Below are 18,102 nucleotides of genomic sequence, written 5' to 3' on the forward strand. Positions count from 1 at the left end.
ATAGCTGAGGAATTCTGATTGTGGCTGAATTCTGGTTGTGGTCATGGCTCTTGGAAAAGAGAGTAGTTGGAATGGGCAATGACACTGGATGGGAGGAGAACCCACAAACAGGTGAGGTTCATCCACAGAGCAGCTGCTGTGTGAGCTGGTGTCAGCCTGGTTGGAATCTGGGCTGTCCAGTTGAACTGCTGCATTAAAATGCATCTGTGACCTCTCTTTGGGAATATATTCGGTCTTTCCTTGAGGAAGGTGAGTTATTAATGAGTGAACAGAACTTATTTCTTAAGAACTTGCTTTCTTCCAGGGGCTCTCTGCAGTTCTCTTGTGTCTGAGCCTGCTCAGCTTTTGTGCGGGCAAACCTTGGGACAGAGGCATCCCTTGTCTGTGTCCATAAGTTTCCTGTTCCCTTCTGTCAACTTCAACTTGTCTTAGAGCAGCTTGATGCTGTCAATAAACAGGAATTCAAAAGCACCACACATGCAAAACCCAAGCATTAGGTGAGGCAGATGAGTCCAGCAAAGGTGATGCCTGGCTGCAGACTGGGACTGCACTTGGTCATGCAACTGCATTCCAGAGTTCAAAGACCTTTGAATCCAAAAGTCCTTTTATTTTGGCTTTCTTCTGGAGTTCTTTGCACAGGATAAAACCTTCAAATCCCTTCTGGATTCTCCTTGTGCAGCCTTTGTAATGAACTGCCCACAACTGGCTCTTCAGAGCTGTCCACAGGTAAGTGTTTTTGGAACATCCACCTTGTCCATCCAGATCTCAAATAAGGACATGTTGGCCATGGGGCATTTGGATAAAAACTGAACAGCAAAATAGAACAAACTGTTTCCTTTTTGCAGATGAACCTCTAGGTGCACCCAGTGTGTGATATGCCAGAACCCTTAGGGATTCCTCAAGTCCTTAAGGATGCCAGCAATTTCATTTTTTAAATGATACCTCCCAAATAGCACTATATTTCCTGAGGATTTGTTAAGTTAGTTACCAAGTGTTGCATTGTGCAGTGTTTTCAGAAGTTTAGAAGGCATTTTGCCTCATTACTGGTGTTCTCTTCCATATTCCTTTCCTTGAGGTACACTGGCAGTTCATGCTGGCAGAAGGGAAGAGCAAGCCTGAAGATGATCCATTTGTTTAATTAGCAGCTATAATCCTACAGTGTTTATCAATTTCTAATACCTGTAATAAGTAACTTTGTTGAGAGAATAGGCTGTAAAACCTTGAACTAATGTGACCTAAAGTAAAATTTAGGGGAACTGCTGAGTTCCTTCTCTGTGCTGGTGTGTGTGCTCTGTCCTTCCCACCTTCTTTCTTTGCAGATGTCCCAAGATAACTGAGAAGTCTGTTCCAGAGCTGTTCTCCTGGTGTTGGAGCCTTGGCTTCGCTGAAGAATGCACATTTTTTATGAGGGGGAGGAGAAGAAGCCGTGTTTATCCCGGAGGGAGATGTCACAGCAAGTGCAGACTTCTGAGGTGCTTTTATCTGGGGCTGCAGGGTTTTTCAGGCCTTTGCAGTGTCAAACCTGCCTTAGAATAATCACCTGGCCCTGGAAGCTTTATAATTAAGGAAGCAGGAGAGAGGTTCTGTGTCTTTGAACTGATGCCTTCGATAGCACTAAAGAATTTCTTGCACATTTGCAGGGCTGAGCCAGATGTTTGTTTTCTGTCTGAGACAAAAGTGTGGAACTTAATTTTCAGTACTTACTTTTGTACATCACCAGAGTGGGAAGCTGTGCAGGCTCTCTCTGTCTTCATTGTGCCAGAAATGTTCTGCTGTGGGTGTGGCAGTACTTTGGGTCACTCTTAACGTTGAGGAGTTAAAGTCTGTCTGTGCCTCTGCATATGTGTGTAATTGCAGGTGCCTGGGTTTCGCAGGGTTGGATGGCAGGGAGAGGGATTACTCCCTGAGATTGTGCTACATAGGGGGCAATACTGTATAAACTGCCCTCTCTATTCCTTTGGAGTAATTTTTTGTTGCCCCTACCATCTGGAGACAGAAATAGAGCATGTGGAGTTAGAGAGAGACCTTGTGAAAGTGAGTCTTTGAGACGAGGAGCAGGGGCCATGCTCACAGCAGTGTCACTAAGCAGAAAGGCTGTGCTGTGTCTGCCAGCTACTCCTGCCTGTTTGTGAGTGAACATCAAGTGTTTGGTTCCACAAAGGGTGTCTGTGATTCAGTATCCTTGACTCTGTTATGTGGAAGAAGTTGTTTTCTGTAGTCCCTAAGCTCTCTGAGATGCCTCCTTATCCTCCCATTGTAAGAAGTGATGTGTTTGACTGGGTCAGCGTGACCTGTGAAATGAAAGCTGCTGCAGTGTGTCCTCCTTGATCTGAAAAGTGGGATCTGAGAAAAAAGGATCCTTCTGCCAGGCACCAAAATAAACCAGGGCTGTCTGTGCTGACAGACAATACTTGCTTTAGCCTTCAAGGTCCTTAGGTAATCAAAAAATCCCCGAGTGTGTCTTGCATCTGTGCTGTTCAGTCTGTGTTGGTGTCCGGGGAGCAGAGCCTGCTGAGCTGCAAGGCTTGTTAGTGTTCCTGCAGGGAGGAGCTGCTGCCACCAGTTTTTGAGGGCAAAGACACTTAGCTGTTTAGGGGAGGACTTAAAACCTACTTTTATGTCACATATGGAGCCTCCTTGTCTCCCAAGTACAAAAAACCCCCAAAGCATTGCTGTACTCCCGGCACCCTGGAGTAAGCCCTGTTAGGTTACATGTTGTGTTTATGCTTGCAAATCGTGTCTGCAGCATCCTGTGTCCTCACAGAGAGTTCTGATACTTGAATCTGGCTCCAGGTAGTCAAGGAGGTCAAACCTGGGTGCTGGGGTAGAGGGAGTAACGTGGGAGTAATCCTCCTGCAGATGGGCAGCCCTGTGCCAGCATGAATAACTCCTGCCACCCAGTCATGGGGGAGGAGAGAGTGTAGGAATAACCCACCTTTCTTGTGTGGAAAATGCAGCAGCTTTGTGAAGAGAATTCATATTGTTGGGTCAAGGAAACAGAGTGCAAAAACATAACAGGTTTATTTTCAATTCAAGCTCAAACATAGTATCATTTGGGTCATGCTAATGCTCACTGACATCTGAATCAATTGTGAAAATGTTGCTCCATCTTAGGACATGCATTTGTGGTGGGATTCACTAGAAGCCCCCCTTTCCTTGTGCATGGGTTTTTTTTTTTACAAGAGTACAGCACCAAATAGTTTTTACATGATAATAATGTCACTCAGCTTGCTATCCCACAGAACCCCATCAGTTTTTAGATGCAATGTTGCGTAGACAGATTGGAGTAAGGAGTGGTTGTTCTCCATTTTACTGTAGTTTTAGTTATGGAAACACCTGTATGCTTGAGATATAGTTACAGGAGAAAAAGTGTTTACAATACTGTAATATAAAAAGGTAAAAATGATTGTATGGTATATACAATTGTATTATTGTATATTGTAAATATTTATTGTATTTAAGAGTCAATGTAAAAAGCAATTTTGCAGTATCACTTAAATCTGTAAGACAATGAAGTGCACAAGGAAACTTCATGTTGTGTCTTCTTCCTAACACTTCTCTCTCTCCTTGGATACACAACTTGACTAAAGATGTACAGAAACTCAGTTTAAATATCCTGAAGTTCCTTGTGCCCAGTGTTGCTGCTCAAAACCAGGGTGCACTTTCTTTGTCGGGCCCCATAACTAGGTGAATTCTTCTTGGAGTAGCCCTTGTAAGACTTTTCTTATGGTCCATAATTTGGAAACCAGTAATCACTCTTGGCTAAAGAGTGACCTATGGCCAGACAGTCAGTTGTTTTCTTCAATATATTTGTCTGGACAGTATTACTGAAACATTGGTGAGCTTTTTATCTCATGTCTTCCACTGCTGCTCCCTTCTTAACAGGATTTTCTGTTTCTTTGACCGTCTTCGAGCCCGTGGTCTTGCAAAAGCCTGCAAGCGTTGTCCTGCCATTTGTTGAAAGAACAGATTTTGCTGAGAGGATGAGTGATCTCCTAAAGCTGTGTTGGCCTGGGGCACGTTGGGAAGGTTGGTTCATGCAGGTGAGTGAAAGAACAAGGAGTGAGTATTACTGGGTCTCAACTTCGTATTTGAGGACGTGTGAGTAAAAGCTGTGGTTGGCGTTCTCGTGCACCATCACAAACACCTCTCTGCACCCCGAGGTGTTGCAGGTTCCCTCCCAGCAGCCTCTGTTGTGGGTGAGAGGGTAAGTGTTCTCAGCCTGAACCAGCACCTTGGCTATGCCGTGCATTTTGAGTTTGAACTGGACGTTGCGGTTGGCGGGCAGCAGGCCCGACAGCGGCTCCAGGATTTCGTAGTCTTCCATCCACTTGCTGTAGCTCTGGGGGAAGGCCGGCCACTTCACCTCCGTGTTCAGGCACGTGATGAGGTAGTTGAAGATGTAGTCATAGTTACCGGGATCCGACCTCTTCTTGGAGTAGATTTTCAGCACGAAGTTCCCGGCGTGCGGGAGGTGGAGCTTGAGCTCGATCTGGTTCCCGCGGCGGATTTGCATGATGTGCCGCCGGCCCATGTCCTCGGCGAGGCCGCTGCCGTCGGCGTGCAGGGAGCTCAGCACGCTGATGTCCTTGCCCAGGGTGAAGGTGAGGGAGCAGCGCCCGTCGTTGGTGTGGATGGTGGGCTCGCGGTGGGACGGCCGCAGGAAGCCCTGGCGCTCCGAGAACCAGCTGGGTCCCACGGGCTGGTGCAGGTCCTTTGGGAAGCGCGCGGCCTCGTCCACGGACTCGCACTCCACCACGTACTCCAACACGCAGCTGTAGACACCGTCCGAAGCCTCAGCTTTGGAGGGCTTGGCGAAGATCTCCAGCTTGTGCCTCCCTGTCTCCCGTGGGTAGATATCCAGCTTCATTCCGTGCTTTTTCAAAGTCATTAAACCGTGTTCATCTGTTCCCTTCAGCTTAAACGTAAATAACGTGCCAGAGCGGCAATCCACAGATACAGAGGCTTTTCCATTTACTAGGAAATAAAAAAAAAAGAGTGCATAGTAGTGTCAGTACAATTTTTGCATGTACACCCTGTTCTGGGAAGGCTAATCTGTCCAAATAAATCGCTGCTTCTCTAACAGTAGAACGAAGAGCTGTAATTGGCAGGTCATAGCTTGGACCTGTGGCCCTCAAAAAGGAGTGGCCTTTGTTTTGGAGATGTGCATTTATCCTGTTCTGAGGTCTGAAATGGAGCTGTGGTCCAATAGAACATGAAAGCCTGTGTGAAATATAATTGAAACTGCCATCAGGCCAGGCCGGACGGGGCTTGGAGCAACCTGATCTAGTGGAAGATGTCCCTGCCCGGGGACAATCTTTAAGGTTTCTTCCAACCCAAACCATTCTGGGATTCTGTAATTTTATTATCAGCCCATGTGCTCGTGAAGGGCTTGATTAGAGGTGATCAGACCCAACTGCTAGTCCAGTAGCTGCTCCCAGGAGCTTCAAAGTCCACTGTGTAGGTATGAGATACTCTGCCTCCTTGTGAGCCTGTTCCCAAACAGCTTGAAGACTTCATTAAGTCCTAAAATGTTGTTGACTCTGTTGTTGACAGAGTTTTAACTCTGTTCTCAGCACTCATAAATTAGCCATCCAGTTAAATTCCTGCAGCTCTTGGAAAATCTGAGGGATGTGATCTTGAACATGGGCCCTGGTGTTCAGTGCTGGTACCTGAGTGGTTTTATGCTAAAAGAGCTGCTGGACTCAGGGTGCTCAGCATTCCTCAAGAAGGGCACAGCAGCGTGTGCTGGATGCGGGATGAGGGAGGGAAGCTGCTCTACAGCTGCTGTTCCATGGGGTGTTACCTGTTTGGATGATGGGTGTCTCTGGGTGCGAGGCCAGCAGGCCCAGTGTGTAGAAGTTGCTGCTGTGCAGCATGTTGTTCTCAAATTCCTTCAGCGTCAGGGTGGGTTTCAGGAGCTGCCAGTTGCTGTTATCTGGGAAGTGATTGTTAATGAACAGAGCCGGGTGAGTCAGAAAGTAAAACTCATTGTACCTGGAAAAGAGGGAAGAAATTAAAGGGATATGAGTAATAGTAAGAACTGAATTCTTCCCCCGCAGTGATGGTGGGCTCGGCAGGAGGACGTTGGAGTGCTTTGAGCTGCTGACAGACTGAGATCGCTGGGTTTGAAATCCTCCAGGCAGAGAAGAAACCTGAGCTTTGGGATAAAACCCAGGTATTTGCACTTTCTCCCTCCTGAAGAAAGAGGGAGGCCCTGGGTGTTGATTGAAATGGATTCACAAAAGCTGTGAATCGAGTGCCATGGAGAATTGCAAAAATCTGAACGAGTGATAAGAAGAACCAGTGGCCCTTTAGGAGGTTGTGGCTTGCTGCTCAGGCTGCTGCCTTTCTACAGATCATGCTCTATCCCCTGTATAGGCAGCCCTGGTACCTTGTCAGGGCTTTGGGTCTTCCTTTGGCACCTGAAGTTTGTCCCTGTTTGGTTTGCCAAACCCATCAGCTTTCTTTGTGCCTTCGTGGTGGGTTTATGTATTAACCTATAGAGGGGTTCTTTACCTGCGGGTGAACTTGGTGAAGGAATCATCAACAGAACCACTTCCCCAGGTGCTGTCCAGCAAATGCCACCTTCCTTCAATGTAGACAGCGTTCCAGGCGTGGTCAGAGTTCCCTGTGAAGGTCTGCCCGATCTTGTACCCGTATCCCTTGGCGTGTCCCGACAGCTTCTTGCACTGGACCCCTGCAATACTGAGAGGGAATGATAAGATGCAGCAGATTTGTTTTACACCTGTCAGGTACTTCTGTGGAAGGAAAAAAGGTGATGATGCCTGAGGTTCTGGGTAGGGCTGTTTGGGCTCTTTGTTCTTGCACCCTTTGCACACAGACTCAGAAGGAGCGTCCCGCTGGAGTTTTTGCCTTTTCCCTCCCAGTTTTTGCATATTCCCTCTCTTTTTGCCTGATGCACCATCAATTCAGCGCTGTTAGAGGATGACAAAGATAAAGTGGGCTTAATTGCTCTCTGTCTTGTTACTCAGTGGAATCCCTTTGATGCTGTCCACAATTGTAATTATAAATTAAAAGTGCAGTCTGTTCCTCTCCTGTGACGGGGGGCCTGGTGTTTGACACCAGCTAAGGTACCTCAGACCTCACGGGACTGTGGATGCTGATTTAGTTTCCTGAAAGAGTGAGCTTGTGCTTGCCCAGGGTGGAAATGATTAAATAGTCTCTTTCTAAAAACATAATGAATACCTGCGTGGATGTGTAAATAAGATTTAAATAAGCACTGTGTTAATAAGCTCTCCGCTGATGATAGCAGTGGATTCTAACACTGGCATCTTATTTCAGCATTAATCTAAAATTGCTTCACTTGGAGGATTGTCTTTTGTGTAGGACAGCACTGACATTTTTCTTCCTTATTGAAAAGTGTGCTAAATGGAACAACTACCTTAAGTAATAAACTGTGCAGGCTTCTGAAGCAAGATTGTCTGCATACCGTGGGTTTAGCTCAGGAGAAAAGTGATATTTATGGGGAAGATAATTAGCACGGCTGTTAAGAAGTTGAGGTCTGCTAACAGATACTGGCTGGCAATTGGCAGTGCAGTGCTGCTTGTAGGAAGGACTGTTTTTGCCATGGAGAGGATGCTGGTTTCGAGGGAAGGTGGGCACCTCAGCAAAGGAGGGGAGGGAGCAGCAGCAGCGGGACCCTGCCTGTTATGTGGGTACCCAGAACAAATGTGACCAGGCTGCAGAGAATGCCACGGAGTACCCTGGTGCTGCAGGGGTCTGGAAAACCCTTGCCAGCCCACAGTCCCCTGTGAGCCAAATTCTGTCGTGGAGCTGGGCAGAAAATCTGGAACAACTCCACTGATGAGACTGGTGAGAGCTTGGATTTGCATCATGTAACTGAGACCAGGCGCTGGCCCGGGTGAGCTTTAGGGAAGATTTGATCCTGGGAGTTTCAAGGAGTTAAGCACCATGTTCCCACTAATTTCATGGGGATTGGTGTCTAATCCTTCCAGGCTCCTCTAGACATTCTTGTTAGCTGGGATATTCAGAGGGAACATTAAGGGGCAGGTTCTGCCATTGGCTCTCACTGCTCTCAATTACAGTGAACGCTGGCAAAGCAGCACGAAGAGTTTGTGCTTGGATGTGTTCGAAGTTCCCAGAAGAAAGGCTGGAGCATTTAGACAGTGACCTCTCTAGTAATATGCAAAAATCCAGGCTTAAACATCCTTTAAAAAAACAGTTCTGTAGTGGTGAAAAGAGTGATCCTGTATAAATGAGTTTATACAGATAAATTAAGCAGGCAGAGAGAAGAGATGGGGAAGGTCTCTAGAGCTTGTGGACGTGGCAGTGTGATGGTGGAAGATGGCCTAAATACGAACTGGACTGGAAGAACTGACTTAAGAAACATTTGGCAACATTTGCTTGGTGTAGCAATGAGGTTAAACACAAAGTTGCTTTTCTGCTTCCAAAAGAGTAGGAGATAGTCTGGATCTTGCTACAGGTAATCCCCAGGATTCAATGGCACCTTGTTCCCTTTGATTTTAGGTTGACTTCGATAATTTCCTCTAAGAAAGGAGCAAATCTGGCTTCTCCAGAGGGAGAGAATGGTTTATGTTTGTGGTAGGTAGGTGTATGTCTCTGTACCTGAAAAGAGGGAAAGGTTCTGACTGTAGGAAACAGGAGAGGCAAGAGGCTGTGAAACCTGAATTATTTACAGGCTGGTTCTGAAGAAGGAGCAGCTCAGTGGGCTGATCCACTGTAGGCAGTGTAGCCAGCTTTGCTCCCAGAGGTGCTGCTGGAACCTCTCCTGGGAAAGTAATTGTTGTGCCTTCATCACTAATCCTGGTGAGTGAGTCTCTCCCTAAGTCCAGGCTGCTGGGTCTGCCCTAAATTGAATTTGTGAATTTACACTCCCTGATTCACTCGGCCGTGCTACCTCCTCAGGTTTGCTTGTCAGATGAGAAGCCAGTTCTTGATAAATGCTGCTGAAATATTGGTCAGGAGCCCATGTTTGCATTCATTGCAATCACATCTGATATTTGGAAAGTGATGTTTCATGGACAGCTTCCCACTGTCTGTTTCCACCTTTCCTCTGTGACAGGAGTCTCAGCTAATGGGAAGAAGTCAGGCTGCCAAAGCTGTGCTCAGAGGTGACAGAGTTGTGTCTGCAACAGGAATTGTTCCCTCTGGCACTGGGACAAGTAAGACTCAATCAGTGTCAGACATTGACTTTGACAGGACCTTTGGGGGGGACTCCTGGTGACTGGCAAATTGGGTTGTTTGTTCAAGTTCCCTCACAGGAGCTAGGTAAAAAAGGCATGATAACACACCTTTTTTTCCCCCCAAAACTTGGCTCTGAAAAACCTCCCTGTAAGATAACTGCTCTTTGCCTCTTGTCTTTCTGCTTAAACTCAGTATAAGACTTGAAGAGAGCACGGGAAGAAGGGATGAGGAGATGCCTGTGCAAGAAAGGGGTGTTATCTGTGAGTACAGTTTTTCAGGAAAGGAGCTAAACATTTAGCTAAATGACAACAGTATTTGACAACATAATAGGCTGCTTGACTGGGAGGTTTCCTGAATCACATAGTGACTAATCAATCTGGAACTGAGGAATTATGAGTAAATCAACAGCACCTTTAAATAGTCAAAAATATCCTTGGCAAGATTAGTGCTTTTAATGAACTAAACATATGCTTTTTAATGAACAGATGCAAATTTCCTCCTCCCTCAACTGTTAATAACTGTTCCATAAGATGCAGCTATAAATTCACATGTCACCATCCTATTTCTTTATGTTACTCTTTAGAAAGCAAGTTACAATATCATAGAATGGTTTGGCTTGGAAGGGACCAAATACATATCATGGGATATGTTGTTGGTTGGAAGCACTCTCCACTTCAGTATGTTGGTTTTCTTTAAACCTCTCTTTTCCCTGTAGCTTTTGTGGTGAAAACCTTCCCAAAACTTTTGGGATGGTGTGGAAAACCAGTTGTTACTTACACATGTGATTAATAACTGGTCTTTGATTTTTCCAAGGAAATCTTGTACATGGAAGGTGCTCCCTGGGAAAGCCACCTCACAAGCCACCCTCTTAGGATTGCTGTAGGAAGTCCCTTCCATTCTCATGTCCCTGAGTCATCAGGTCCAGTTTTCTCTTGGACAACACTTCTGCATAAGGCTGGTCCCCAAACTCACCAGGCACCTTCCTTGCTTTCACTACTCATCCAAGGCAAACTCCTGGGAGAGGAGAGGTGCTGGGAGAGGAGAGATGTTGCTCCTTGCTGTGGCATTTGAGGGTTGCCTTGTGCTACAGCCGTCTCCTTTCCTTACTGGATTGGAGGGATGTGAGGGAGAAGGGATTTGGGATGCATCCATCTGCAAGGCCCCCGTGCTCCCTGCCAAGGAAGGGGCTGCCTCTTGTGTGATTTGTGATTGTAAAGTTCTGTTGTGAGGGAAATTTATGGGACTAATCCCCAGTGAAGTCCATGAGGTTTTGTAGGCAGGAGAATGGCTTTTAGTCATTAAATGCCAGGGTAGCTATAAAATGGGAAGTGCATTATTACCCTCAATGGTGATGCACCTTGAGATTGGCCTCAGAAAACAGCCTGAGTGTCCCTGTGGTGCTTCTGGAAGGGACAGAGATCTCCAGAGGGTTTTGGGAAAGCTCCTTCTGGGGGTGTGCATACCTCTTCCACGGGAGCACGTTGCAGACAGCGCTCCTTGTTCGAGTCTTGCTCTGCTTTTAACCTTCACATCCAGATACTCCAAGGAAAATCCTAGTTCTTCTAATCAAATTAGCTCCGTGTTTTCATCTGCCATTATGTTAATGCAATGCGAAGCTCAGCAGATGGCACCAAGTAAATTATGCTGGGGAGGGGAGTGGAGAGAGTGGAGGAGGGAGCAAAATTGACCTTTCTAGGACTTGCTGTTTTTCCACAGCATGGCTTGAAAGCTGAAGTTCCATGTCCTGCTTAAAGTCACATCAGTCAATGCAAAGGCAGACAGGATAGGCACGGAGATGACAGGGAATGTTAACTCTCCCTGGCACTGAATGTTTCTGAAGTTAATTTACCTGCACATTTGCTCGAAGAGCTCGGCGTAGCCCTCGCAAATGCTCTTCCCCATCTGAAGCACATCCTCGGCCTTGCTCGACAGCTGGCTTTTGTTGTGGTAGCCCACGACGTCGTATTCTGCAGGAGGGAACACAGGCAAAAGTTCATCCAAAGGCCTGGGGCGGTGGGATCGATGGGCAGCGGGAGCAGCGCTCGGGTTGCTTTTCGTCTCCGTGAGCGCGAGCGGAGAGGAGGGAGAGAAGGGAGCGGTGGCACGTGCTGGGGACAGTGCTGGGGGCAGAGGGAGGGCTCTGCCCCTCATCACCCTGTGCTCTGAGCCTGGGCTGGGGTTTAGCACTTGAATCCAAATGGGAGGAAAACTCTGATTTTTTTTTTTTTTTTTGGGGTGGGGAAGTGGGCATCCCCGGGGGTTGCCCTTGTGTGGAGGATCTACAGTCTCAAGAGTTCCCAGTAAAAACCAGAGCACTCTGCATTTGAAGGAATCAGACTGGTGTTACCTCAAAGGAAACCACTGAGCTTTTTGCACTCTTTATGTGCAGTTTGTATTAAAAATACCTAGAAAGCAGCTTGTTGGGAAATACCTGAAGTGATTTGTTGCAAGTGAGTCATAAAATTTGAGAGTGGCTTGGGTTGGAAGGGACCTTAAAGCCCATCTCATTCCAACCCCTTGCCGTGGGCAGGGACACCTTCCACCAGACTGGGTTGCTCCAAGCCCAGTCCAGCCTGGTGATACTAATACCTGGAAGCATAAGAAGTCTTGATTTGTTGGAATGAATGCAGAAAAGCAGCACAGCAGGGCTCCCTCAGGCAGAGCTTGAGGAACCGGTCTGGGAAGGTTAATTCAATGCCCACCAACCTTGGCCGTGTCCACAACCTCTTTCTTAAAATACGGACGTATTTTTCTGACAAAGCTCTCAGAAATGCTGCATCAGCTGCTTCAGCCTCCCCTCAGTGCTGGGGCAGGGGAAGGAAAAGCTGGCAGCAGGCTCTGTGCCCCTGTGTGTGCTCTGATGAAATGCTGCCACTGCTTGTCTTTTATCCGAGGGGCTCGGCTGGTGCCTCCCCAGTGTCGGCTCTGAGGCGCTGGGACGGGCTGGCCATTCCACCAGGGCTGTTCACTGGCCTCCAGTAAAGCCATGCAGCACTCTGAGGGGTGTGCAGAGCTGGCTGGCTGCACCCAGCTCTGTATTTATGCCAGAAACGGCAGCTAAAATAATGGTGAGTGCTACTGCTGCATGGGGACAGCAGCCCATCACGGGATTGAGTTGGGTGGGAAGAGGTGCCCAGGGGGCAGTGCTCTCACTGAAAATCCATCCAGGAAAGGAGTTTATATTGTCAGTGCTCTTCCAGGATAGATAACGTTGCATGATGAGAAAACCTCAGGATATATATACCTGAGGTAAACACCTCCAGAAAGCCTTCCTTCCACCCAGCACATGGAACTAGCCCACAGATACAAACTTCCAGCAACAGCCTTATTTTCCATTGAGGATCTCAGCCTACCTATGTGGTGGCATATCCACATCCATATGGCTCGGACCTTTTCCAGCTCAGTCCGGGCTTGTTTAAGCAGGGCTTTGACAAGGTCCTCCACACTGCTCTTGACATTCACCTGTGTGAGGAGGAAGCACTGCATTGGTCATGGGGAAGAAATCTCTGTGGTAGATCTCCTGTCCTCCCCATTCCCTTGTTCTTCTGAAACCAGTGAGACCCCAACTGCCAGAGACTCCTCTGCCTCCCGTTTCCGTAACAATGGAACTACAATTCTAGGTCCGTGTATTTTTGGTTATAGTTCCCTCCTAGTGTGGGATCTCTTTGCTAATGTTTGCAGGGAAATGGTTTTCCACTTGTTTGGGAGATTTTGAGGCCATTGCCCCATAGCTCAGCCTAAGCTGGTGTCAGTTCTGGGAGCCAGGTTTCATGGAACGTCCCCGGAGGGGAACTGGGAGGAGGACAGAGGCAAAAGCAAGACTTACTTTTAATGCGTAGTCATCCAGCTTCTTAAGTTGCTGCAGATCTACTGGCATGGATTTCAAAGAGGATTTGTCCCATGGATACGCTGGGAAGAAACGAGTTGTCATTGTTTTGGGAAGGGAGGGTGTGTTTTTCCTGGCTGTATGGTTGAAGAAGGGGACAGAGCTCAGGGAGGAATCCATCAGCGGGTGCTTAGGGAGCAGAGGACATGAGGGCACCCACAGCAGGTCCCTGCCAGCTGCATGGAAAGCAGGAGCCATCCTGTCTAGTCTGCTAGAATTTGGGCAGTGCTGGAGTGGGAGCTGCCTCTGTGACTTTGGCACTGCATAACAGCATAGGAAATCCCAGGATATCGTATGGAGGGGCAGGAGATACAATGGAGAACTGGCAGGGAAAATCTGTGCTGTGCAAGCCCTGGAAAAAAACTTCATTTCTTAAAAAGCACATAAAGATCTGGATTTGCCCAGGAGTTTTGCATGGTAAAGGGCCACGATTCTGCAGGAATTCAGGCCCATGAGGAATGTCACACTGGGAGCAGTTGGTCTGAAACAACTGTACCTCACTCTCTGTCTGTGTCTTTGCAGGCTTCAGGCCCCTGGTTCTCATCAGTGTGAAGAAAGGGTTAATAACTTGCCCTAATTAATGAGATAACTGATTTTTTTAACAGTCCTGGAATGAGCTGACAGTGCTGTCTCCCATCGGTGAGCCTGAACCTCAGCCCTCCCTGCTCTGCTGGCTGGTGAGAGGAGAACTGAGTGCTACAGCCATCTCTCCCCTGTCTTGTGCTGTCAGAGCCATTCAGGATTGAGACACTCCTCTAGCTCTCTCCATAGGATTGTTATTTCTCTGGAAAAAAGGATTTAAGAGATCCTGAAGTGCAAACACTCTTGTGTGACCCCTGAGTGCTGGGAGAGGTGAATGAACAGTGCAGTGGAGCTGCTGTTTGCCTGGAGCATGGATTGCCTTGGGCTGGGATTGGGCACAGCTGGTCATTTCAGCTTTATTTGTGACCCTGCTTAGGCAAGTGGGACCCCCCTCTGCCTGCTCAGCAAGTGCTGGGAGCAGGATGCATGAGAGGCTCCAAGAGCCTCCTGTCCCACTTGAGAAGCCAGCAGTGCCTCTGGAATCTGTATTCATCCCCTGCTCCCCCTCCAGCTCCCCAAACCAAGTCTCTGGCCCAGGCTCCAGCCCGCTGTGGGGGTGGCCAGAAGGTCTATTCCTGACTTGCAAAGGTGTGTTGTTAAGGTGAGCCCTGCTCTTCCGGGAAACCTCTGCCCCAGGGAAGGGTTTTGGGGACATCCCACATCCCAGTTCCAGTGCTGCCTGCCAGGTGGGACGCAGGCACAGGGATGTGCATGGGTGGCCTGTATGCCAAAATTCGTGTTTCTATATCAGGCTTGTTTGTTTATCTGTGTTTTCCCTGAAAAGGGGCTGTTACACTGACCCAAAGAGAGAGGAAGCAGATTTACACGTTTAAAGGTTCCCCCTCTATACAGCTTTGAAAATTACTTTTTGTCTTTTGGGAAGGGGATTTCGTTGTGTTTTTTGTTTTTTTTTTTTAAATTTGGTTGTCAGGGTTGTCTTTGCCAGGTTATAGAGGCACAGCTCCATGCAGGAGTGGGATCTGCAGTGATGTGCAGTTAGTCTGGGTTGTGTCTCTGCTGAGGAGCCTTCCCTGACTGTGGAGCCTTGGGAAGGGCTTGGGCACAGTGTGATGTTCCCAAAGCCGCCCCCATCAGCCATCCCGACGGGCAGGGGGTTGGGAAGCTGAACGCCGCTTGTGGTAAAAGAGTTACCGTGCAGGTCTTTTGCTCCCGGTGGCCGCGGGGCCTCGGTTCCCTGGAAACCTGCAAAGTGGAGAAGGGAGCGTGAGGTGGGAAGTTGTTGGCAGGGGAGAAAAGAGAAGCAGAAATAGGTGGTTCTGGGGAGCAGGACTGGGTGGAAGAAGCTGGAACTGAGGCTCATCTTTGCCCATTCCCTTGCATTCCGACATGGATGTCAGCACCCTGCGGAGTGTGCTCCGAGTCCCCTCCCTGCCATCCCACTGAAGCCACATTCCCCAGCAGCCAGGCATCTCCTGTTCTAGCCCAAGGGCTGGGGACATCAAACCCCCCAGGTGTGGAGGGGGGAGAGCTGAGCTCCAGAGCTGCCAGGCTATAACCCCACTGAGCTCTGCGGCCCCTGGAGGGTTTCTGAGGGACCCCACGGCCCCCAGACTGTCAGCACCTGCCTTGTGCCAGGGCTGGAGGAGGAGGAGACCCCCCACCCCAGGAGCAGAAGGATTTTGCTCCTCAAGCCGCAGGCATGGGCAGGAACCAGCAGCATCTCCCCTCAGGGAGAACGGGGTTGGCGGCCTCTCAGGAGCCTCCGACGGGCAGGAGGAGCCCGCGTCCTCCTGGGAACAGCTCCCCGGGTGAGGGATGGCTTGGAGACGTGCTGTGGTAGAGCAGAGCCTCACCTTTGTTGTTGTGTCCTCTCAGGCCAGGAAGCCGCTGGGAACCTGCAACAACCCGGCACGGTGAGTGGGATGAGCACAGCCCTGCCCCGGCTGCAGGGGCACAGCGTCCCCTCCGGCTCCCCGGCTTCTGCACAGGGAGGGAAGGATGCTCCCAGCCTCTGCCAGGGCTTAAAGCCAGGGAATGTACCTTTTTCCAAGGAGAGTATCCTGATGGGTTTGAGGGGTGTATCCTCAGAATGAATCTCCACTGTCACTTGGGTTCCTGGAAAAAATGATGATAAACTCCCTAAGAAATGGAAAACTAACCAGGATTTGGAGGAGAAGGGCGGGATTGCCTGCTGAGGCAGCTCTTAACTTCAGACAAAGCAACAGCTCTGGTGATTGCAAAGGTTTATCACCATATTAAAGAGCTCTTGATGGAGCTGTGGAAAGCAGAGAATCAATGTCTTTCATTGATTTTTCCTGGAATTAAACAGAAAAAGGCTTGGAGCGATGAAAATGGTTTGACTTGTGATACTAAAATGTCTGGCAAAGGCCTGTAAGAGGCAGTGTCCTGGCAGAGCCACATCCAGTTGTGCCATGATGCTCTAGAACAACCTCCTGTGGAAATTGGAGCGTGGTCTTTAAAGTTCCAGAGAGAGAAATACAAGGAAAAAAGTTAGGGAGTGTCTTATAAGAACTACATCATTTTTTTGAGAGAGACTGCATTTTTTGGGCAGGTATTTCAGGAGGTGTTGCAGCCCCTGAGGTTCCCTGGAGGAGCACAACGTGCTCCTGGGCTCCTGTTTCAGATCAGACAGAGGTTACCTGGGAGACTGAAGGTCAAGATGTTAATGCACCTTGGGGCTGCCATCCAGTGATACCACCTACAATTTTATCAGGAATCTCATAACTTTTGGGGTTTTCCTTGAAAGTCAGCTCTTGGAACTTGCTAATTAGGTGGGAATCTGCACTTTCATCAAAGAATAAATTTTACCATAGCATTTAACTTTAGAAAAGTGAGGTTTCTCCTGGGATTGTGCAGAGAGGTTTGATGTCCTTTAAGCTCCAAAAGCAGAAGGTAAGAAAAGCTGTAAAACCCCTAAACACTAGAGTTTGACCCCAGTTGTGGGGTGGTGCAGGTATCAGGGTGTCAAGATCACAGCTGGCTGGTGTGTTTTGTCAGTTAATTCAAAGAAAAGTGAAGTTATTTCTCAAAGGGATGAATCCTGCAAATGGTTTGATTTCCTTAAGGTTTTTTATATTTTCAGGGGTCCTTTTCTATTTCTCGTGATTATTTTACAGCTTTGGGGTTTTGTGGGTTTTCTCACCAACTTCCAATGTCTCGGTTTTTGCCCATATATTAAAATTCTTAGTTTTCAAAAAACAGACTTGCCATTGAAGAATGCCTTCTCCCAGTGAGTTTAAAAGTCATTTAACAAATGAGAAATGTAATTCCACAGGAATTTTTCAAAGTTCTATATCCCTTGCTTTAAAAACTAATGGTATGAAATGGTCACTGATGCTTTTATGACTTTTTTTTTAATTATTCCTGATCAAGACATCCTCATAAAGAATCATAGAATCATGGGATGGTTTGGATCAGAAGAGACCTTAAAGCTCCTCTTATTCCAACCTCCTGCTATGAACAGGGAACCTTCCACTAGACCAGGTTGCTCAAAGAAACACTTGTTCTTCTCCTTGTGCTGTGTGGCCAGACAAGTCTTTGGCCAGCAAGTGCTTTGTGGTTGCAGCTGGCCCAGGCTGGGGTTTTATCTCCCTTTTGGGGTATTCTGAGGTTATTTTATTAGAGAAAAAGCTTGTTGGCAGCTCACTGGGGGTCTGCTCTGTCTCTTGGGTCACGACTTACCTTTGTCAGAGCCCGAAGTGATGGGTTTTGTCTTGGGTTTTGTCTGCTCCCAGGGCTGCCCGGAGACACGCCAGCCTGGTTGCACAAAGGAAAACATCTCAGTGCCTCGGGGAGAGCAGAAGTGCCTGGCATGGAGGGAGGTTAAATCCGTGCCCTTGCTCAGCAGCAAAGTAAGTAACGACCCCAAAAACTCAACCCTGTCCTCCAGCTTCAAAACCCAGTTGCTCATGGCCCAGGGTGCCTGACCCCACTCCAGGGGGATGTGCCAGCCCAGACTGCTGCTCAGGGTGCAGGTCAGGAGGTTGGGCATGGGTGTTTGAAGGGGTAGGTGGGAGGAGGTGAAGTGTTGGTGTGGTTTTCAGTGTCATTCTCATCTTCATCTGTCCCCTCTGGGAGCCCCTGGCTGTCTCTGCAAAGCTGGCTGGCCCGGGAATCCTTGGAGCAGAGGGAGGTGTGGGAAGCACCTGGTGTGTCCGGGGCAGCACAGATCTGCTCCCCAGGCTGTGCTGACGGCAGCAAATGCCAGGTGATACTGAGCCCTCATTCCCACACTGCTCCCGTGCTCCAGCCTTGCCAGAGGCAGGGTGCATGTTGGCCAGGGTGATCCCTCGCTCTTTTCCAAAGTGTTGTGGGATCACCATCCCACCAGCCAGTGGAGACCAGCACCAGAGGAACCTGGGTTTCACAGCTTGTCCAGGTACCTCTCCAAGGGTCAGCCCCAGAGTGATGGGATCTTGTGGAGTGGGGCCACAGCCCCTTTGCCTCAGTGGGCTTGGGGATTA

The 18,102-nt window shown here is 48.4% G+C and overlaps 1 protein-coding gene across 2 annotated transcripts in view; it reads right to left on the reverse strand.

The window, feature by feature from the left end:
• Positions 1-2,995: 2,995 nt before the first annotated feature.
• Positions 2,996-18,102, reverse strand: part of KY (kyphoscoliosis peptidase) — a 28,048-nt gene continuing 12,941 nt past the window's right edge. For both annotated transcript variants that reach the window (XM_008923410.3, XM_018080048.3), the window contains 10 exons: positions 17,321-17,395; positions 15,659-15,733; positions 15,472-15,513; positions 14,810-14,860; positions 13,016-13,098; positions 12,543-12,651; positions 11,039-11,156; positions 6,520-6,708; positions 5,807-5,997; positions 2,996-4,977 (listed from right to left, as the gene is read on the reverse strand). In XM_008923410.3, coding sequence (XP_008921658.1) covers positions 4,070-4,977; positions 5,807-5,997; positions 6,520-6,708; positions 11,039-11,156; positions 12,543-12,651; positions 13,016-13,098; positions 14,810-14,860; positions 15,472-15,513; positions 15,659-15,733; positions 17,321-17,395 — 1,841 coding nt within the window. In that variant the 3' untranslated portion in view covers positions 2,996-4,069. The remainder of the gene's footprint in view (positions 4,978-5,806; positions 5,998-6,519; positions 6,709-11,038; positions 11,157-12,542; positions 12,652-13,015; positions 13,099-14,809; positions 14,861-15,471; positions 15,514-15,658; positions 15,734-17,320; positions 17,396-18,102) is intronic.

Source organism: Manacus vitellinus, unplaced genomic scaffold, assembly GCF_001715985.3.
Source record: "Manacus vitellinus isolate BGI_N305 unplaced genomic scaffold, ASM171598v3 scaffold_49_pilon, whole genome shotgun sequence".
Taxonomy (NCBI): domain Eukaryota; kingdom Metazoa; phylum Chordata; class Aves; order Passeriformes; family Pipridae; genus Manacus; species Manacus vitellinus.